Genomic DNA, 19550 nt, shown 5'->3' with positions numbered 1-19550 from the left:
AACCTGGTTTTTGCAGCCACCAACCTGGTTTTCATGTGCATGACAAGAGAGGAAAAGAAATACAAAGGACATTATTTGTAATTTGGAATCTTTTTATTTATATTACTTTATTAAATATCGTCGGATTCAAAATCATGCGTCTCTAATGACATCTGAAAAATAAGACCAGGATTAGGGATGTCAACGAGACCCCCGACAAAAAATTCCCTTATTAAAGGATGGGGATGAGGCCAATTTTCCCCCGCAGGGTTTAACGGGAGAAAAATTTCCCCCGTTGTGTATGGCGGGGGGAGGGGGGACAGTTCCCTATCCCCGTCCCTATTTCCCCGCGGAACCGATTCCCTAAAATTCTTAAACTCCCTATGGCCTATATAGGCAAGAAACGGCCTAACTAAACTCCAACCCACCAGAGCCCGTAGAGCAGTAGGTCCGCTGGCTACCCTTCACCGTGCTAGCGTAACGGGGACAGGGAACCCATCGATACATATTCCCCGTATGGAGACGGAGATGGAAGAATTTTCTCCCCCACGAACGAAGACGGGGACGGAAAAATTTCCCCCAATCGAAATAGAGATGGTTACCCATTCCCCACGGCCACGCCTAACCAGAATATTAGTGATTTTTAGCGGAGCATCTACACGTGGTATGTGTTTAGAACAAAAGATCTGAATCACGGTGGCACATCAATCCTTCACCAGGACAATTCATATTTTTCTGCCTTGTCATCGTTGGGGAACATTGGAATTTAATTCGATGTCATTCTCACGTTAGTTTTAAACTCTTTTTCGGGATGTACCTATTTCAATGAAACTCGCATCATTGATGACCAGGATATTTGGTGAGAGCAAAATGATGATTGCTTCTGTAGTCTAGGAACGAAATATTGGCATGCTAAGTGATTGGTGCAAAAATTACAAATTATGTTTCCAGCACCTGTCATTGGATACTTTGCAACTTTTACTGCATCGGGGCATATAGAAATATTTTTTAGATTTTTCGATGTTTAGATGGGTTTTTAGCATTATGAATTTTTAAGCATGTGGCTTGAAATTCCAATATTTTGTAAAAATATGCTGGGTTGAGTAGACATTTTTTTTTCTTCCAGGAAGCTCTATATCATAAATGAAATAACATTAAAAAAACTTGAAAAAAATTGGAGACGCAAAATTTTCTTTGAGCACAAGGAGAAAAGTCCCTGTAAGCCGTGAGAAGCTTTTGGATACCTTTTTGGCAACCTATCATACTCTCTCTCTCTCTCTCTCTTCCCCCGATAAATTTGTCAACCTCTATATCACGTTGCAGAGAGAGAATGAGAGAGAGAGAGAGAGATGTGCTAACTCATGAACTGCTCTGATGCTTGTGCCAGCCATAAACATTGTTATTAGGTGCTGCTTCTCCTCTTGCTCCTTGTTCTTATTTTCTCCCCTTGCCTTTTGGATGTGTTGATGGTTGGTTGATAACTCCATCCTTCGATTTGTTTCTCCTTTTTTACTTTGCCTTCCCTGGTCTTTTGGATGATTCTTTTCCTTTTTCCTATGTGAGATGGCAAGCATTTCTTTGTTCTTTTGGGCCAATGAATTAGCTGTGGCTTTTGTATCCCCCTGCCTTATCCTGAACTTGTTCTGCTCATCTTCTGATAGGCCAGCAATGCCAAACAGTTTTCATGAATGTGTTATGTCACAAAAAAAAATCTTAATTGGCATGTTTAATCTCTTCAAACTAGTCTAGTTCTCCAAGTTTAGTAGGCACTTAATGTTGAAACCAAAAGAAGAATAAGAAAGAATCAATAGCTATTTGCCTGAGCTTTATATCCACTGCTGAAATTATGGAACAGTTCTTTTATGGTGTTCTTCTGGCCATAGATGAAACATCAGACTTGAAGAGGAATTGAAACATGATGCTGAAAGATATACTCTTGATGTGCATTGATGAAGCAATTTTTCTTTTGTCTAAAGAATCCTGAAGTTGCTTGTTGCGAGTGAAGTGATGGCCAAACATCTTCTCTGTAACCTTTCTTTGTGTTTTTTATTTCTTTTCTGCCCGATTTCAGAGAAGCTGAATCCTTGTTCTCTCATGAACTTCTTCTGCACTTTGCACTGGGTTTCATGTAGAGCAAAGCAGCTAGTATCTGCTGCCTGATTGCCGACGCCGCCGGAATCTGCGAAGTCTCCACGAGCAGCGTCGTCGGATAAGGCAGCCGGCACGGCAATGCCGGTTCCCCTTGCCCCGTATCCAACTCCTCCTGTGCCATTTACACCTCCCAATGGTAATTTATTTTTCCAATCAGAACTACAATACAGTTAATTTTGGCATTCGTTAGTGCTAGTTGGTTGCCAATGAACGTTTGAGTGTGGAGAGAAAAGTATAAAAAAATTATTTCTTTATCAAGAAGGGTATGTCATACAGTTCACAAAGTTTCTGGTTCAGAATTTGCAGCAGTTCCTTCTGCTCGTGGAATTTTTGGAAGGTTTTGTAGAAAGAAAAAATTGTGCTCAAGAAATGCACGATTAATCTGTGGAAGTTTCTCTGGTGACTTTGATGTTGCAGTGCCTGAAAATGGCTTATCTGAAACGGAAATCCAATTATTGGTAACTGAAAATTCAGACACTGAAGTGCTTTTCGACCTGCAAATTTCAGGGGCGCAAAGCCAGCTTGTTTGCACCGGTTGCCGGAATCTTCTCATGTATCCAGCCGGTGCAACATCGGTATGCTGCGCAGTTTGCAGTACCGTCACCGCCGTGCCGGCTCCGGGTATGCTCTTGAGCCACTCCCCTCATTTTTCCCTGAAGAATTTACGAGTAATGCGACATCTGAACATTGAGCTCCATTGGTGCATAATTAGCATTAGTGATGTCTATTCCATTCTTTCAATTCTCTTTACTGGAACAAGAAATAGAATTTGCTGCATTGGAAAATTTGCATCATGCAAACTTTACGGACACAGGAGTTCTGAGTTTTGTTCAGTACAGAAATCTGGTTGGCCTTAGGCCATTGCATGAAGCTATGCATTTTCTGAAAGAAAAAAATGCTGATGCAGTGACACTAGTTGGCCTGAAACGCGTATTTCTGAAGCAAATTTGACACCTGGATTCGGTGCAGGAACTGAGATGGCGCAGTTAGTTTGCGGAGGATGCCACACTCTCCTGATGTACATGCGTGGCGCGACAAGTGTACAATGTTCTTGCTGCCACACTGTAAACCTGGCTATGGAAGGTACAATAACCAAGCTATTATTCCTCCTCTCCCTGAGTTGCAAGAAGTATATTATGTGGCTTTGATTCCTGTATGCAAAATTCTCCTTCAATACAGAATATGTTCTGTGGTCGAAAACTCTAGCAATCTGCCCATAACATTTAACATCATAGACTTGTCTTGAAGTCCCATTCATCGAAATTGGTTATTATTCAGAAAGCTAAGAAGTTTGACAGGGATATCCTAGAATCAGGTTTGATGGATATCTCACTGAATTACTAGTCTGCCAAACATATCCTAGAATTACTGAAGATTTGACAAAGATGCCCATGAGCATCAACCTCTGAACATTCTCAAAAGAAAAGACACCAAAAACATCAAATTCAGAAGATCTAGTCATCCAGAATTCAGAAAGATAAATGCTGAATCAATCTATAATACTCTGAATCACAAACAAGTCTCGTGTTTTTTTGTGGCAGCAAATCAAGTTGCGCATGTAAACTGCGGCAACTGCCGTATGCTGCTCATGTACCAGTACGGTGCTCGGTCTGTCAAATGCGCGATCTGCAATTTTGTGACATTGGTTGGGGTAAGTACCCATCATCAGAGCACTCAACTTCACATGTTGTATGGCTTTAGCATTATTTCAGTGCTTTTGTTATTGTAATGCAACTTGGATTGCACATGAGAGGTGACCCCTTTTTACTCTTTCACAGGCCTCGCCTGGTGCAGAGCAGAAGCCAAGCACCTGAAGCCCCTGGAAATACTGATACCACCTCTGGAGGCAGTTTCTGAAAGGATGGTTTGAGTGCACATGTATAGAGTTCTTCCCTGAAGCAATTTTTTTCCTTCGCTGGACCTGGTGCCCTCGCAGAATAAATGAGGGTTTTGGAAATAACTAGCGCTCAACTTCGTCGACTTGTCTGTAAAACCGAATGAGATATATATATAAACCTATGAAGTTTATGCATTTCTGAATGCTCATTGTGAATTCTGATTGCCCTTTGGTGAAAATCTAGCTCATTTCCCTCCTTTTTTTTCCCTCAAGAATTCACTATGGTTTATTGCTTCTGCCAATTCTTGAACTGCAAGTGGAGCATGAGCATTAACATTTACACTGGTGTAGCTGAAACTTTAAGGAAGACATCGATCATTCACATCGGATGGAGGCCTGATTGCCTGAAGGACACTACTTCTTTGATTCTTATCCAACTGTGGTTGCAGGATGGCACCCTCCCCAGCAAACATCAAGCAGCGATGGCATGCGACTCCTTTCAGCTCTGCCGATCACTGAAGAGGTGGGGATGAATCATGCTTGAGAGCGAGATAATTCACGCGTAATAGTTGAATTGTATTACTCAGAGGTATGCATTACAATAAATAGCCTAGATCGAGAGATACAGCGGTAGGCTGTGCGTGAAGAACGCATACGCGTGAGGGCTGCTCTAGACATGCAAGGAAGGTGCAGGAGCAGCATGCATGCAGGGCAAGAGTGGCATGCACGGCAGGTTGATCCAGCATGCAAGGCAGGAGCGGCATGCAAGGCATGGATGGGCTGCCATGCAAGGCAAGTCCATGCGAGGAAAGGATCCGCAGGAGCATGCATGCAAGGCAAGAGTGACATGCACGGCAGGCTGATCGCGGCATGCAAGGCATGGACAGGCTGCCATGCAAGGCAGGTCCATGCGAGGAAAGGATCCGCAGGGGCTGGCCGAAATATTTGCTAACACCCCCCCCCCCCCCCCCCGCAGTCAGTATGTCGGCATGGCAGACGTTCAGACTGGAGCGAAACTCGGTGAAGACGGATGTCGGCAGCCCTTTAGTGAAGATGTCGGTGAACTGAGACATAGTCGGCACATGGAGAACCCGGACACGGACATCACCGACGGCGACCCGCTCGCGGACGAAGTGGAGATCAATCTCCACATGCTTGTTACGTTGGTGCTGGACGGGGTTTGTCGACAGGTACATGGCGCTGACGTTGTCGTAGTAAACCAGCGTAGCCCGAGGAAGACGGCTGTGGAGCCCCTGAAGAAGCTGACGGAGCTAGGTGGCCTCAACGACGCCATTGACCACAGCGCGGTACTCGGCCTCCGCGCTGGACCGAGAGACGGTCTGCTGCCGCTTCGACGACCACGAGACTAGGTTGGCCCCCAAGAAGACAGCGTAGCCCAAAGTGGACTTGCGTGTATCAGGGCAGTCGGCCCAGTCGGCGTCGGAGTAGACAACGAGCTCGTCAGGTGCGGAGCGGCGGAGAAGAAGGCCGTGGTCGACGGTCCCGTGAAGGTAGCGCAAAATGCGCTTGACAGTAGCGAGATGATGCTCCCGAGGATCATGCATATATAGGCATACTTGCTGAACAGCATAGGAGATGTCCGGGCGAGTGAAAGTCAGATACTGCAAAGCGCCTGCCAAGCTGCGATAGTGAGTCGGATCATTGATAGGAGACCCGTCGGTACCAGACATCTTAGGCTGAGTATCAACTGGCGTGGTGCAAGGTTTGCAGTCAGTCATGCCTGCACGCTCCAAGATGTCCAAAGCATACTACCGCTGAGAGAGGAACAAGCCGGCCGAGCACTTGTGGACGGAGATCCCCAAAAAGTGATGTAGAGCTCCCAGGTCCTTCATGGCAAATTTGCGCTAAAGAGCCGTGATGGTCTGACGTAGCAGAGCCGGGGAGGAGGCTGTTAGCACGATGTCGTCAACATAAAGCAGGAGGTACACAGTCTCGGTGCCGCGACGAAAAATGAAAAGGGAGGTGTCTGACTTGGCCTCCATGAAACCCAAGCTGAGTAGATAGGTGGCGAAGCGACTGTACCAGGCGCGCGGGGCCTACTTGAGACCGTAGAGGGACTTGTTGAGACGGCAGACCCAGTCAGGATGCGACGAATCGGCGAAACCTATCGGCTAGGAGCAGTATACCGTCTCGGAGAGGGTGCTGTGGAGGAAGGCATTCTTGACGTCGAGCTGATGGATGGGCCAGTCGCGAGACAGGGCGAGAGACAGCACGGTGCAGACGGTCACCGGCTTCACAACAGGACTAAAGGTCTCATCATAGTCGACACCAGGCCGCTGGGTGAAGCCACGGAGAACCCAGCGAGCCTTGTGTCGATCCAAGGAGCCATCTTCATGGAACTTGTGCTTGAAAACCCATTTGCTGGTCACGATGTTGATGCCGGAAGGCCGGGGAACAAGGTCCCAGGTGTGATTTGCCTGGAGGGTGTCGAACTCCTCGGTCATCGCAGCGCGCCAGTTGACGTCGGCGAGCGCGCTGCGGTAAGTCTTCGGCAGTGGTGACATGGTGACCGCGTGAAGCAGAAGTGGATCAGATGCCACCCAAAACCCTGCCTTCCTGCGTGTAACCATGCTGTGTGCATTAGTGACGGGAGGAACGGTGGTGGCGGAGCGAAGACCGGTGCGTGTCGCAACAAGTCGGAGCGGCGCCACTGGGTGTGACGCACTGCCAGGAGGGGGTGTGTCGGAGCGCGTGGCGCGCTGGCTGGAGACGCCGGGGCCGCCTGTGGCGTGCCGGCTGAAGACGCCGAGGCCGCGCATGGCGCGCCGGTGGGAGACATCATGACCGCGTGTGGCGCGATGACTGGAGTCAACATGGCCGCGCGTGGTGCGCAGGTTGGGGACGCCGAGGCCGCGCGTGGCGCGCAGGCTGAAAACGGAGGGACCACCGATCCGAGAGGTGACGAGATAGCCATGGCGTGCGGTGTGGGCGCGGCATGGGGAGCCGCGGCGTCCACGGTGGTCGCGGCGTCGGTCGTCGCGGGCACAGAGCGGTGAGGTCCTGCAGAAAGGAACAATCGAGGCGGGCTAATAGGCGTCGACTGATCCGCAAAGTCAGATAAAAAATCGAGGTCGCTGGGAAGCGATTTGTTGGCGCTCGAAAGGGGAAACTGCGTCTCGTCAAAGATGACATGCCTAGAGATGATGACTCTGTTAGAGGCAAGATCGAGACAACGGTAACCCTTGTGTTCGGACGAGTATCCCAGGAAAACGCACAAAGAGGAGAGGGGTGCGAGTTTGTGGGGTGTGGTGGAGGAGAGATTGGGGTAGCAAGCATAGCCGAAAACCCGAAGATGGGCATAGAAGGGGTGGGTGCCATGTAGGGCGAAGAAGGGAGTGCCGGAGTGGAGGGTCTTGGTGGGGAGGCGGTTGAATAAGTAGGTGGCTGTGTGGAGACCCTCGACCCAGTAGGAAGGAGGAATTGAAGCCTGGAACAGAAGTGAGCGCACCATGTTATTGAGAGAGCAAAGAGTGCGTTCAGCTTTACCGTTCTGCTGGGAAGTATAGGGGCAGTACATGCGAAGGGCAACGCCATGTGTGAGGAAGAAGCTGCGGAGTGACGAATTGTCAAATTCGCGGTCGTTGTCACATTGGACACTCTTGATTGTGCAGGAGAACTGGGTAGCCACATAGGAGAAAAGTTAGCCAAGATGGAAAAAGTATCAGACTTGAGGCGTAAAGGAAACGTCCAAGCAAAGTGCGAGTAATCATCAAGAATGACCAAATAATATTTGTAACCGAACATGCTCAGAACAGGAGAGGTCCACAAGTCACAATGAATAAGATCAAAAATCTTAAGAGCTCGAGAGACGGAGCGAGCGAATGGCAAACGTATGTGGTGACCAAGTTGACATGCATGGCAAATAGTGTCACTAGTAATTTTATTACATGAAATAGAGGAATCACTAGCAAGGCTGGAGAGCGCCTCGTGGCCGGGATGTCCGAGACGACGATGCCAGATGGTGGAGGAGACGCCGACGAGGAGGGCGCGAGGCTACGGGCGCGACACGGGCAGATGCAAGGAGTAAAGCGGACCGGAGCTATTGCACCTGGCGATCACGTTTCTGGAACGAAGATCCTTCACAGAGAGGTCAAACGGGTCAAACTCAACAGAACAGTGATTGTCTGTGGTAAACTGGCGCACAAAAATAAGAGACTTAATAATGTTTGGAGTGACAAGAACATTATTAAGGTAAAAGGGGCCGGGTAGGACTGTGTGGCCAGTGTGCGTGACAGGTAAAGTAGACCCATTGCCAACGATGACGGAGGAAGGAAAGGATGAACGTGGCTGGTGAAACAAGGAGATGTTACCGGTGTCGGGAGTCATATGCGAGGAGGCGCCAGAGTCCATGATCCACTCGCCAGTAGAGGGCGAGTTGACGGTCATGGTGCTGAAAGCGTTGGCCAGCGCCTGCTGGTCCCAGGAGACTCCAACCCAAGGAGTCTATGGTGACAGCGTCGAGGGCGGCTGGACGGTCGGGGCACCGAGAGCTGGAGGGGGCAGGTCAGGCTGCTACAGAGGCGCCAGAGGGTAGCCGAAGGGCCCCAGCGTGGCAGCAACCAGAGCCTGCGGTGGCTGGAAGGCTGTTGGCGCGGGCAGGCGAGGGCGGTGCTGCGACCCGCTTGAGGGACCATGCGGACCGGCCCACATTTGAATTGTGCCGGTCCACGGGTTGTAGAAGGATGGCCATGGCGCACCTGCCTTGCTGGAGTTGGACTGGCCGGCTCGCTCTGATACCATGAGAGCGAGATAATTCATGCGTAATAGTTGAATTGTATTACTCAAATGTATGTATTACAATAAATAGCCTAGACCGAGAGATAATTGTATTACTCAAAGGTATGTATTATAATAAATAGCCTAGACCGAGAGATACAGCGATAGGCTGTGCGTGAAGAATGCATACGCGTGAGGGCTGCTCTAGACATGCAAGGAAGGTGCAGGAGCAGCATGCATGCAAGGCAAGAGTGGCATGCACAGCAGGCTGATCCAGCATGCAAGGCAGGAGCGGTATGCAAGGCATGGACAGGCTGCCATGCAAGGCAGGTCCATGCGAGGAAAGGATCCATAGGAGCTAGCCGAAATATTCGCTAACAATGCTGACAGGGACTATCAGTCCGTGATCACTGGTCAATGATCCAATTCATGGCGTGAAAGACTTGTAACAATTCAGAGAAAATCATGCTAAAATTCAGCAGACAAACACACGATGATAAAAGCGTAGTCATAGATGGTGCTCAGTCGACTCAGCAAGTACAGTAGCACCAATGAAAGGAACTGACCGCCATCATCTTTTGACACCAAACACTTGTAATTTTGATCAAGACGTTCATTGTCAGATCTGGATCTGGATCTGCAAGATGACCGGTTTCTGTCGATCATGCATTACACACATACTACAAAGCATCAATGAGTATTGAAAAGGGAACATATCACTTTTTTGGGGAGCCAGAAGAACATATACCTTTTTCAATAATGTAATATGTTCTCTGTCACAACAGCTAAGTTCAATTATTACGAGACTAGAAGGCTCAGCATCCTCATATGCGCATACAGATATTTGACAATGTAAAAACTGGACATAGCAAACATGCCTTGGTTTAAACATGGTGCATGTAGCGCAAATCACTTCACAGACAAGGTTTTATGCACAATGGAACATTCTCTGTCGCCAAAACTAGGTTCGAAACTATTTATTACAACGCCTGAAGGATGCAGTGCCTACATCTGTGCATGGAGGGTGTGGAGTTCTGACTATGTGAACCAAGGAACTGACTCAGGTGAATGCGAAGCTTTCTACACTCTACACAACTGGACAACATCGGATCAACCAGACACACATTATCCAGGACACGATGAATTGCACAGTTGGATATAAGCTTGGAACCACTACTGACTGATATCAACCAAGCTTCAGAGAATTGTGCATCGGTTTCTTTGTTCTGCAGGAGATATCGTGGCCTGTCCAAACCTGTTTGGATCGAAGTTATCCACCCCATACTGCCAGAACACAAGGTATCAGTGTAAGGAAAAGAAAGAAAGCGGATGAGCGCCATAGAAGTTATAAGGGTTGTAAAAGGTTTTGTACCTTCTCTCTCAATCTTTGGCTCCAAGCGTCATTCCGGATTGGGCGGTAGTCAAGGTTGCGCACCCTAGGATCAGCAGGATCTTGCTGATTCACCAACGGTTGCCGGACTCCAGACCTCGGGCCAATGTATTCATCATCACTGTCATAATCAGCTTGATTGCCCGACTGTACTATGATAGCTACAGTGAACAACAATGCCTGCAAAAGAAAAAAAACATTTGGTCTATTACTTTTAGAAACTGAAAAAATGCATGCAATGATAATATTCCAGTTCTATGAAACAAAAATGGTAAGGCGTAGCATGATGAGAACACGAGAAATAATTTAACCGAAATTAAATAAAATGTGCATGTCGATGTTAGAAATTTTTAACAGGCAACATTTCTCTCACAAAATCGCAATCATGTGCAATTTCTTTCATTTTCACCTGAAACCCCGATTCTTTCCAAATATGCCCCAACCAGGTCCATTCCAGTTGTCTATGTCTGTACATTAATACCGCTTGATATAGGTTGATGCATGACAGTTATCTATGTCTGTACATGTTCATGTACTAAACTTACAACAAATCTGTAACAAATCGGTAAGCATGCCATCAACTATTAATACATATTGTTTAAATTTTGGTGTGCAGGTACAAAACCTACACTTTGGATCAAAACGATACCATTCTTTTTAAGACTCATGATGAAAGATCAGGGAGGTAACCTGAAAGAAACATACTAAATGAAAAGGGAAGTCAATGTGCAAAGTTGGAAGACGTGGAATTTACTTCATTTCCCCCTAAGAGTAGAATCTAGTAACCTACAATGAAAAACATCTGCATTGAAGCAGGAAGTAGAGAACTAGAGAAGCGGTAATAAGAGGATATTAAAATGTCAATAGGGACCATCCTTTTTTAAACTTTCAGCAATAAATAAATTATTTTATTTAAACCTGCATAATTAGCATATCACTAGGTTATCTTTCGATAAGTTCTTAAAATTGTTTTACCCAAAGCAGCTCTAAACGTAGAAAGAGTAACAAGGTACTGAGTTGTAAATCCCTTACTTTTTTTTTCTTTTAACAAGGGTAGGACCTCTGCTTCGTTTCATGATTCTCCTACTGCTAACATTATTGTTGCCCTTATTTGGATGACTTTTACTATATCATCGTAAAAAATTTAGAATAGGTAATCTAGGTTGGTTTGTAAAACAAACTTAATACATATGCAGAAGTGCTTCGTCTCCTGAATGCTTCTATCAAATTACAACCAACAGTCCAAGGGCTGTACAGTTGTTTAACTTTTACCTCAAATATAACAGCTCCAAGTGCAACCCATTTTGCAATTCGCCAGTTCTCTTTCAAAAAGCTGTACATCATGTCAAAGTTACCAGTTTTGTCAACTGGGATCACCTGCGAAATAATGAATAAGAAACCAAATTCAAAGAGAGAATCTTTTCCAACAAACAAGAGACTAGGCGTACTCACCTCTTTCCAACTATGGTTGAAGAAAATGAAACCTCCTGCAGCAAGCTCAACCAGTATGAACAAAATAATGAGGAATGAGTACTGTTCCGAATGTCAAGGAAAGCATGACATACAATTATGGAAAAATAAGTAGGATATGTTGCTAATGGGCGACTACTATCAAAATCAGTAAGCAGAGAACAACAGAGCATTTAAAACTAAATATTCCTACATTTTCATGTTCCCTAAGGATATATTCATATCAATGATTATGGATTCCTTGCTCCACTGAGCACAATTACTTGATAGTTGACGCACATAAATCAAATCGGATACTAACACATCTTGTGATATTGTTTTCATAAATATGAGTCTATAATTGATGTGGATACAATAGACAAGCAGCATCCATTCCTAGCTCCAGCACAACCAAAGATCGATGTGATAAAGAGTATAACACCAACACCAATAAACGTGAAAATAAACCTGCAACACATTTAAAAAAAGTGTGAAAAAAGGGATGTAAAAGATGATACACAATGCAAAGCATCATCACAATAGTGGAACTTCACAATGACACTGCATATACGGTGCTTTGAGCAGAACGCTGAGAACCATACAGTATGAAAATACAGACTCCTTTCTGGAGTAATCCTATTACGATTGTGTGGTTATTATGAGGTGCAAAAGCTAAACCATGCAGATTGGTATCTCGACAATGGCATTATGAACACCTCTTCTTTTGTCACAGGATATCATTTCCAGAAAGTTGAAACAGTGCAAATTAAAAAATTATGATGTCTGAAATTCCCAATACAGTAAGGAAATCTCATATAGCTAAGAATAACCGCTGATTATTAAATGCAGAAAAGGGAAGGATGATCTGTACTTCAGCTATAGTATTACCCCACTGTATACAATGCAACTATAAGTCATTTTCCTCTCAAGGATGCATGCAATTGAGTCATTATTAAGTGGCAAGTTTCCATAAGTGGCTCGATAGAACAGGTGGGGTGTTAAGAATCTACACTAGCGATAGTCCCCGCTGCGTTTCCTAAATCACAGATGTGCCATGAGGTGCCATGAAGATGAGCACATCAAAGATTAGCTTTATTGAGACAGGGTGACAAGGAGATCACTCATCACGCACCAGGCACTGTAGAGCCTCTCTGCGGTCGCATCTGACAGGGGCGCATCAACAAGAAGCAGCAGCGGCCTCCCGAGTGGCATCAGCTCGCCGCTGAGAGCTACCGCCGCCGGCGCAGGCGACGGCGGAAGCGGCGGCGGGGGAGGAGGCACCTGCAGCCACATCACGAGCAGGTAGGTGCCGTAGCCCACCATGGCCAGCCCGACCACCATGACGACAAGGTTGAGCAGCTTGAGGACCCACTCGAAGAAGCCCCTGCACACCATATCCGGGCGCTCTTTCCACCCGCGGAGACTTCACCTCACGCCGGAATCTCGACGGCCTGGCGCATCAAAGATGGCGCCTTTCGTCGATTCGGCTGCGGAACTCGGCACTCCAGATCGATTTGGGACCGGAAAACTAGAGCAGGAATAGGGATCGCACTGGGGAAAACAGGTGATTGCGTTGGGATTTGGAAGTATGGATGGATGGATTGGGGATTGGAGCTCGTCGGGTTCTTGGGCGATCGGAAGCGAAGATGGAATTGCGTTGGAAGTGGGTGGCGACCTGGCGTGCGGTTTAATATTTCTCGTAGCCGCGACCAAGAGTTTAATACTAGGAATTACAGTAAGGCGACTACCCCTTTCTTAAACAGTACTGTAATTAAGTATCTATTAAAAAAAAGATAATATGATAAATAATTTAAAGATAAAAATATTATTTTTTATAGAAAAAACTAGCTCTTTTAACAATCTTAGATGATTGTGAGATAATAAATTATTTTGTAAGACCTCAAAAAATTATCAAGATATATATATATATATATATATATATATATATACTCCATCTGGTTGCAAATATAGATCATTTTAGTCTCATCAATTATTCTCTAAATATAAGTCATTTTTGAACTTCTATGCATTATTTTTTTTCCCGTTTTACCCTTATTTAATAAATGCTACTATTCTCACGAATAAATGAGTTATCTTTTCCAATACATAATAAATGAAGGGCAATAAGGTTATTGGATCTACTTTCTTAATACTTATGCACAAATTTAAAACGACCTATATTTGCAATCGGAGGAGTACATATATATATATATACACACATATATACATATAAAAACTTATTTTCTAACATCAATTTCTTACTTTCTTTTTAATAGCACCTAAGAAACAAAATATTTAGAGTTGCCTAAACTAGGTAAGTGCACGTGCATTATAACGAAAATATAAATATTGGTCGCAGTAATATCAAATATAAACTTAAGTATAGAGATGTTAATACGTTATGATAGTGCCATTGAACGAATACGTCGAGAGCGATGTCGTAGTTTGATTTTATATAAAAATTACAAAAATGAGTAGATTATTCGCTAATTTTTTTTTCTAATTTATTTATTTATTTTTAAGTAAAATAATTCTTATATTTGTAGTCGGTAACAAAACAGGAAGACTAAAGGACAAAAGTGAATGATAATGGTGGGTAAATTATTCAAAATTTAAGAGTTTTTTATTAAATAGAATGAGAGTAGAGGAAGATGTGTCACGTTAACTAATTCATGTTTTATATATTAGAGATAACTCTAGAAAAAATACTGATTTCCTGAAAAAGTATTCCTTGTAACCGCAAGTTTTTCTATGATAAAACAAGAGTAGTTTTCACGTCGTATGATAAAATTAACAGTTGAGATTAGCAGATATTTGACACCTTCAATTTTCTGCTGACACGACCATGGATGGCTGACGCGACACGAGCCACCGCCCATGGGAAAGCATCAGCCACTACATACAAATCGGTGTGCAGTTTCTTCTTATCCTCTTTGGATGCATGCATGCAGCTGTTTCGAATGAAAATGCCCTGACATAGTGGCATGGCCCTCTGAGAGTCAAGATCCAACAATTTTGAATTGGTGGTGCGGATGACAAAGGCGGCTCTAGAAAATGTTGCCTACTGGAGTCAAGATCCAAGTCTCTCCAGTATTAGCATAATAGTAGTGCAGACTTAAAAACTCTGCCTGATTTTTTAAGTCCAAGGTCCATCGCAATACAACCATGCTTTTAATCAAGCACCAAAGATGAATCTGCTTAATCTTGTGTAATTACTTGTTGCTAAAAAAAGAAAAAAATGCATGGATCAGCTAGTACTGGATCTGTAAAAAAAGGGAACAAAATCAGACAGTGGCCTGTTGCCTGTCGGAAAACCCAGACGAGCACTAACGATTCCTTGTCCATCACAGTATCAGACTGTTTCTCATTCTAATAAGTCTCTTGTTTCAAGGGTTTTCCTGATTCCGAATTCCGTTGTATAATTATGTGCCCTTATTCATCCAGCATCTCCATGATTCAGTGGAGGTAGCGATGTAATTTTTTTCTCTGTGTAAAACTTCAGAAAGAGATGTTCATAGGTCCTCACTGCATCAGTCATTCAGTCCGACAACTAAAATATATTTTGAAGGATCTCACAATAAGTTCAATACATGACACAAAACAGAAGTTACAAAACAGATACCGGAAGTGTACATTTTGCAAGTTTCCATTAAGAATTTGTTGATTAAAGTATAGTGCAACCATGCAACACTTCGGATTAGGGCATCAAATCATCACAAGAAGTTCCCAAAAAAATTGGTGGTGTCCTTCTCAATTTGCTTGACCAATGTCCAATTTCCAAACTTTCAAGTTCAAGTTCCATCCAGGTTATGAATAGCCAAAATGTAAAAAATCTAACACATAATAAATAAATAAATGAAGAAGAAGATAAGTGTTACTATTTACACAAACTTATCATTTTTCTTTCTTCTAACAAATTTTGAGCCAGGAGTTGGAACTGTAAAAGTTGCTACAACATTCCACAGTCAGGCTACATCAGAATTTTTCATGTCAATTTACTTGACACACCCCTTAGCGGGGAAACAATAGAGCAGTTTGCATAGCACATTAGCCGATAACGTTACCAAGGTATGTGTCTCGTAGCTCTTTCTCCTTTTCTCCTTTATAGTTCTTGTTTTTACACGATTTCATGATATTTAGTTATTTATCCTTTATGAGCTAGACTACAAACATGTAATTACTTCAATGGAAAGTATGGAACCACCCTATGTTCTCCAAATCCTTGATATCCTTGATCCTGACTACAGTGAGCTACGCTAGTCCTAAAAATATACTTTTGTTGCCTATAAATCCAAGAGTTGCAGAGCAGTTTTCCTACACAATCCTACTTATAGTGATGTTTTGAAAATATGGATCAAGAAAATGGGGCAGATACTATCGATTTCACCTAAATATAAATTTCTGCAACATATTTAGACAAACTGCCTTGTTAGTTTCAGCAACTAGCCAAATTAACAGAAAATTTATTTCTTCCTCCAGTGCTTCCTGTGCTGCAGGAATTTATTATGGGGGCAATATATCAAGAGCGACAGCGGAGCCAGGAAGAAAGATGGTATATCCATTGAATTACTGCATAAAACCGGCTAACTATCTTGGTAAGATTAAAAAGTGTTATTGTTAGAGTAAATATCTGTCGTGAGGATAGCCAGACGGCGTCGGCTGCTAGAGAAGGAAGGAGAACATAGATTAGGAAGACAATATATTGAGGGAGACTAGAGAAGGGGACCGGAAAACTAGATCTATTATTCTTACTTAATTACAATGGTGTTGCGCCCTCCTTTATATAGATGTCAGCTCTAATAATCTAAACTAACAAATCTTATCTCTAAAACTAACTAATAGATCTTTATCTCTAACTAATCTAATCTGATACCAAATCTTATCTCTAACTGGTGATACAGTAACATGTGGCTACAGCATCTGCCGATAAATAGTAATTCCAGCACATAACAGTCGTACTGTCAGATCAGCTAAAGGCAAACCAAATATTATTATGGCACACCAATCAATCCAAAGTATCCAGAGGATGCCAGTAGATCTTAAATTCTTTTACTCAAGATAAGCATATTTCATCTCAATAAGTTGGTTTCATATCATTTCCATCAACAGGCTACAAACCTACACAGCCAGTAGATTCATAGAAATTGCACCATGCCACCGTCCCAAAATACAAATAAAGCTTTCACAGTTAACACGGATCATAATTCTGAGATTTCAGACTTCTACAAGCTAGGGCCTAGCTGCCAAGGAGTAAACTCTTAAATCTCATCCCTCACGCCTAATGAAACAAGGCATTGATCTCAAGGTCATTACATAATTTCCAATAGTCAAAACTAGGGAAGATGTAACACGATCATGAGCATCGAGTAGTGACATATGGATCAATATGCAGAGAAGGAAAGCTTGTAGCAATCTGACCTCCCAAAATTCACAGGCAAGCACACAACATTCTCCTACGATGCTGCCTCTGATGCCACCTTGGTGCTCCAGAAGTCTCGCTTGAGCTCAGTGACCCTCTTCATGCATGCAGCCTTCGTCTTCTCGGGCACAGCAGCCGCCACCTTATCCCACCTCATCATCGTGCGCTTGGGGAACTCCTTGAGCGCATTCAGCAGTGCCCTGTCATCCCTGGTGCTCCAAACGCCACCCCCACCCTCCCTACTTCTAACATTGCCACCTGCATCAGCCACCTCGGCCCTCGGGTCGAGAGGCTTCCACTTGCGCAGGAACTGCTCGAGCGAGCCCCCAGCAGCCACGACGGTGCCTAACTTCACCATGTGAATGACACTCTCTGGTGTGCGGCGGCTGCCGAACGCTGCGGTGATCTTCTCCCAACGTTGGGGCTCCCTCGCCAGATGCTTCACCATCTACCGTAAGAGGAGCTCCAGCTCTTGGTCGGTCCACTCGCTGGCGTCTTCCTCCTTCTCGCCACCATCCACAACGGCCCCACCGGTTGCGTTAATGCAGTAGGTTGTATGGGAGGAGTGATCGGATCTGAGGACTTTGGGGGCGCTGGGGTTGGGTTCTATCGACAAGCGCGGCGGGGGACGGACGCGAGATCTAGGGTTGGTTCTTGGGGCGGTTCTTGGGAGGGAGGAGGGGGCCAAGGCCAACGGAGACTAGGAACACTCCAAAACCCGATTCAAACACTTTTACACTTTCCGCATCCTAACTGAATTCATGATCTCAAACACATTTGATCGAAACTAGGAACACTCCAAAACCCGATTCAAATACTTTTACACTTTCCGCATCGGACTCCTAAAGCGAGCTCTCACTTTGGGTTAGTTAGAAACTCTTAAGTGCTGAGATAAAAAAAAATAGCTCTACGTTGCATCCCTCTTAATAGTGCGGCAAAAGTATACTCAAATTAAAAGATAAAACTCATTTGAACCACTTTGAGCCTTTTAATATCTTCAAATATAGCTTCTTTCCTTCAAACTTAGAGAGTTGCCAACTTTATACCATCTTCAATTCATCTCTTCTTGATTCTTCATGTGATTGATGCGAATGACTCATAGCTTCCCATGGTCTCGCACAGTATTGGCGTAAAGCCTTCACTCGCTCTTCACCGCCGCTTTGGTCCTCCGACGCCAAACCATTTGCTTGTCTTTCGCCACCGGATGATCCATGCCGAATCTTGCTTGCCTTTCATCATCTTGCCATAGAAAACTTCTATGCATCCGACATCTCCAGTGAATTCACTGTATCAAATATGGAGTCTAATCTTTGTTCTTCACTCTTGTCATATTGGATTTCAATTCAACTTATGTCTTCTTATGGATCCTAACCCCCAACTCACTCTCAAGCACAAAACACATGAGTTAGTCCATATAATGTAATTGACAACTTTATACCTTAAGTTACTTGATCTTCATAAGTAACTTAGATCATAAGTAACTTAGCATTCATGCTTGTTGTCATTCTTCATATGAAACCTAACTCCACTCATTTTCAAGCACATAGCACACTGGTTAGTCCATAAAACTCTATTGACAATGTCATATATTTAGTTACTTGATCTTCACAAGTAACTTAACCTTTATTTTTCAAGCTTCTTTTTCTTATGAGCATCACTAAAATCTCAATGACTTTGATGTAATTTTTTAAACTTATGACATTTTTAACTAATTAATGCGTCATCATTTATGTATCTCATATATAATAACATAATAGCAATTCTCAACATAATTGTTAGTCCATAGGTATTATCCTTGACTTACCCGAGCATCACTTAGAGCTCATTCATAGTGATGCATATCTTTTCTTCATGCATCGCTATGGAACAGCCTACTAATAATTCTTAATATAATTGTTAGTCTATAGGTATTGTCATTAATTACTAAAACCACATATAAGGACTACATGTACTTTCAAGGGGGGCAAGGAGGAGAGAGGTGGCGATCCAGACAAGGAGGGAGGAGAGGACCTGGTAGGCTGGGAGGGCGTAGTACGCGGCGGCAAGAAGCACGATGACTGCGGCGGTACAGGATGCGGTGTGGGCGAAGGAGGGGGATGCTTTGGCGGTGGTGGAGGAAGATGATGTGGAGTTGGCGCCAGAGTGGAGGATGCGCACGCGGGGCTAGGAGTCCCAGTCGTCGTTGATGAACTCCATGGCTGGTGACGTGCGAGGTCAGGGCTCGCCGAGGGCAGATAAAGCAACGAGAAAATTGACACCCTCAACATTGGCTTCACCAAAATATCCCTCAAAACATAGAGCAGTTTGATTCTATGACATTCTAGGAATTTTAATCCATCTTAGTTTCTTTTCTCTATTTTTAGTACGCAGTATGATAAGTATACCCTTGGTTCACAAACCGATTCCATCATTGCCTGGACAAGGTAGTTGATCAGCTCTTTTTTTTTACTAGTTATCTGCCTGTGCGTTACAACAGGTGTAAAAAATTTGTTAAACAAAAATTTGGTGTCTGGGAATTTCAGTTGTCCTGATTGATGTTTTTTGACAACTAGTGGCTGAGTACAATTTTTATAGCTCATATGTCAGTA

The 19550-nt window shown here is 44.1% G+C and overlaps 3 protein-coding genes and 1 pseudogene across 6 annotated transcripts; 1 reads left to right on the top strand and 3 right to left on the bottom strand.

Annotated features, from left to right (window-relative positions):
- Positions 1 to 1211: 1211 nt before the first annotated feature.
- Positions 1212 to 4162, top strand: LOC133896263 (protein LSD1-like). 4 transcript variants are annotated; one of them, XM_062336838.1, is made up of 7 exons: positions 1212 to 1385; positions 1863 to 2005; positions 2112 to 2266; positions 2638 to 2751; positions 3100 to 3213; positions 3672 to 3781; positions 3909 to 4162. In XM_062336838.1, the coding sequence occupies exons 3-7, from the start codon at positions 2209 to 2211 to the stop codon at positions 3942 to 3944; spliced, it is 432 nt and encodes a 143-aa protein (XP_062192822.1). In that variant the 5' UTR covers positions 1212 to 1385; positions 1863 to 2005; positions 2112 to 2208; the 3' UTR covers positions 3945 to 4162. The 4 variants fall into 4 exon arrangements, with proteins under 4 accessions (XP_062192822.1, XP_062192821.1, XP_062192820.1 ...); XM_062336837.1 differs by lacking the exon at positions 1863 to 2005; XM_062336836.1 differs by lacking the exon at positions 1863 to 2005 and having other exon boundaries at positions 2051 to 2266.
- A 1076-nt stretch (positions 4163 to 5238) lies between these two features.
- LOC133896042 (uncharacterized mitochondrial protein AtMg00810-like) lies at positions 5239 to 5706 on the bottom strand. Its single transcript, XM_062336555.1, has one exon. The coding sequence runs from the start codon at positions 5704 to 5706 to the stop codon at positions 5239 to 5241; it is 468 nt and encodes a 155-aa protein (XP_062192539.1).
- A 3841-nt stretch (positions 5707 to 9547) lies between these two features.
- On the bottom strand, positions 9548 to 13263 carry LOC133895707 (tobamovirus multiplication protein 2A-like). Its single transcript, XM_062336197.1, has 6 exons — positions 12676 to 13263; positions 11918 to 12011; positions 11547 to 11627; positions 11367 to 11471; positions 10077 to 10274; positions 9548 to 9988 (listed from the first exon to the last, which is right to left on the bottom strand). The coding sequence occupies exons 1-6, from the start codon at positions 12936 to 12938 to the stop codon at positions 9902 to 9904; spliced, it is 828 nt and encodes a 275-aa protein (XP_062192181.1). The 5' UTR covers positions 12939 to 13263; the 3' UTR covers positions 9548 to 9901.
- An 884-nt stretch (positions 13264 to 14147) lies between these two features.
- Positions 14148 to 18175, bottom strand: LOC133896038 (transcription factor MAMYB-like; annotated as a pseudogene).
- Between the last annotated feature and the right edge of the window lie 1375 nt (positions 18176 to 19550).

The sequence above is a fragment of the Phragmites australis genome, chromosome 16 (genome assembly GCF_958298935.1).
Source record: "Phragmites australis chromosome 16, lpPhrAust1.1, whole genome shotgun sequence".
In the NCBI taxonomy this organism is placed as follows: Eukaryota; Viridiplantae; Streptophyta; class Magnoliopsida; order Poales; family Poaceae; genus Phragmites; species Phragmites australis.
Note: the sequence above shows the minus strand (reverse complement) of the source record. Positions and strands in the feature narration are given on the sequence as shown.

Coding starts and splice junctions, on each gene's coding strand:
- LOC133896263 (XM_062336837.1), top strand. CDS start 2,209: ATGCCGGTTCCCCTTGCCCCGTATCCAACTCCTCCTGTGCCATTTACA. Junction 2,267..2,637: donor GCCATTTACACCTCCCAATG/GTAATTTATTTT, acceptor TGCAAATTTCAG/GGGCGCAAAGCCAGCTTGTT. Junction 2,752..3,099: donor CACCGCCGTGCCGGCTCCGG/GTATGCTCTTGA, acceptor GATTCGGTGCAG/GAACTGAGATGGCGCAGTTA.
- LOC133896042 (XM_062336555.1), bottom strand. CDS start 5,706: ATGACTGACTGCAAACCTTGCACCACGCCAGTTGATACTCAGCCTAAG.
- LOC133895707 (XM_062336197.1), bottom strand. CDS start 12,938: ATGGTGTGCAGGGGCTTCTTCGAGTGGGTCCTCAAGCTGCTCAACCTT. Junction 12,012..12,675: donor GAGAGGCTCTACAGTGCCTG/GTGCGTGATGAG, acceptor AATGTGTTGCAG/GTTTATTTTCACGTTTATTG. Junction 11,628..11,917: donor ATGGATGCTGCTTGTCTATT/GTATCCACATCA, acceptor CATTCGGAACAG/TACTCATTCCTCATTATTTT.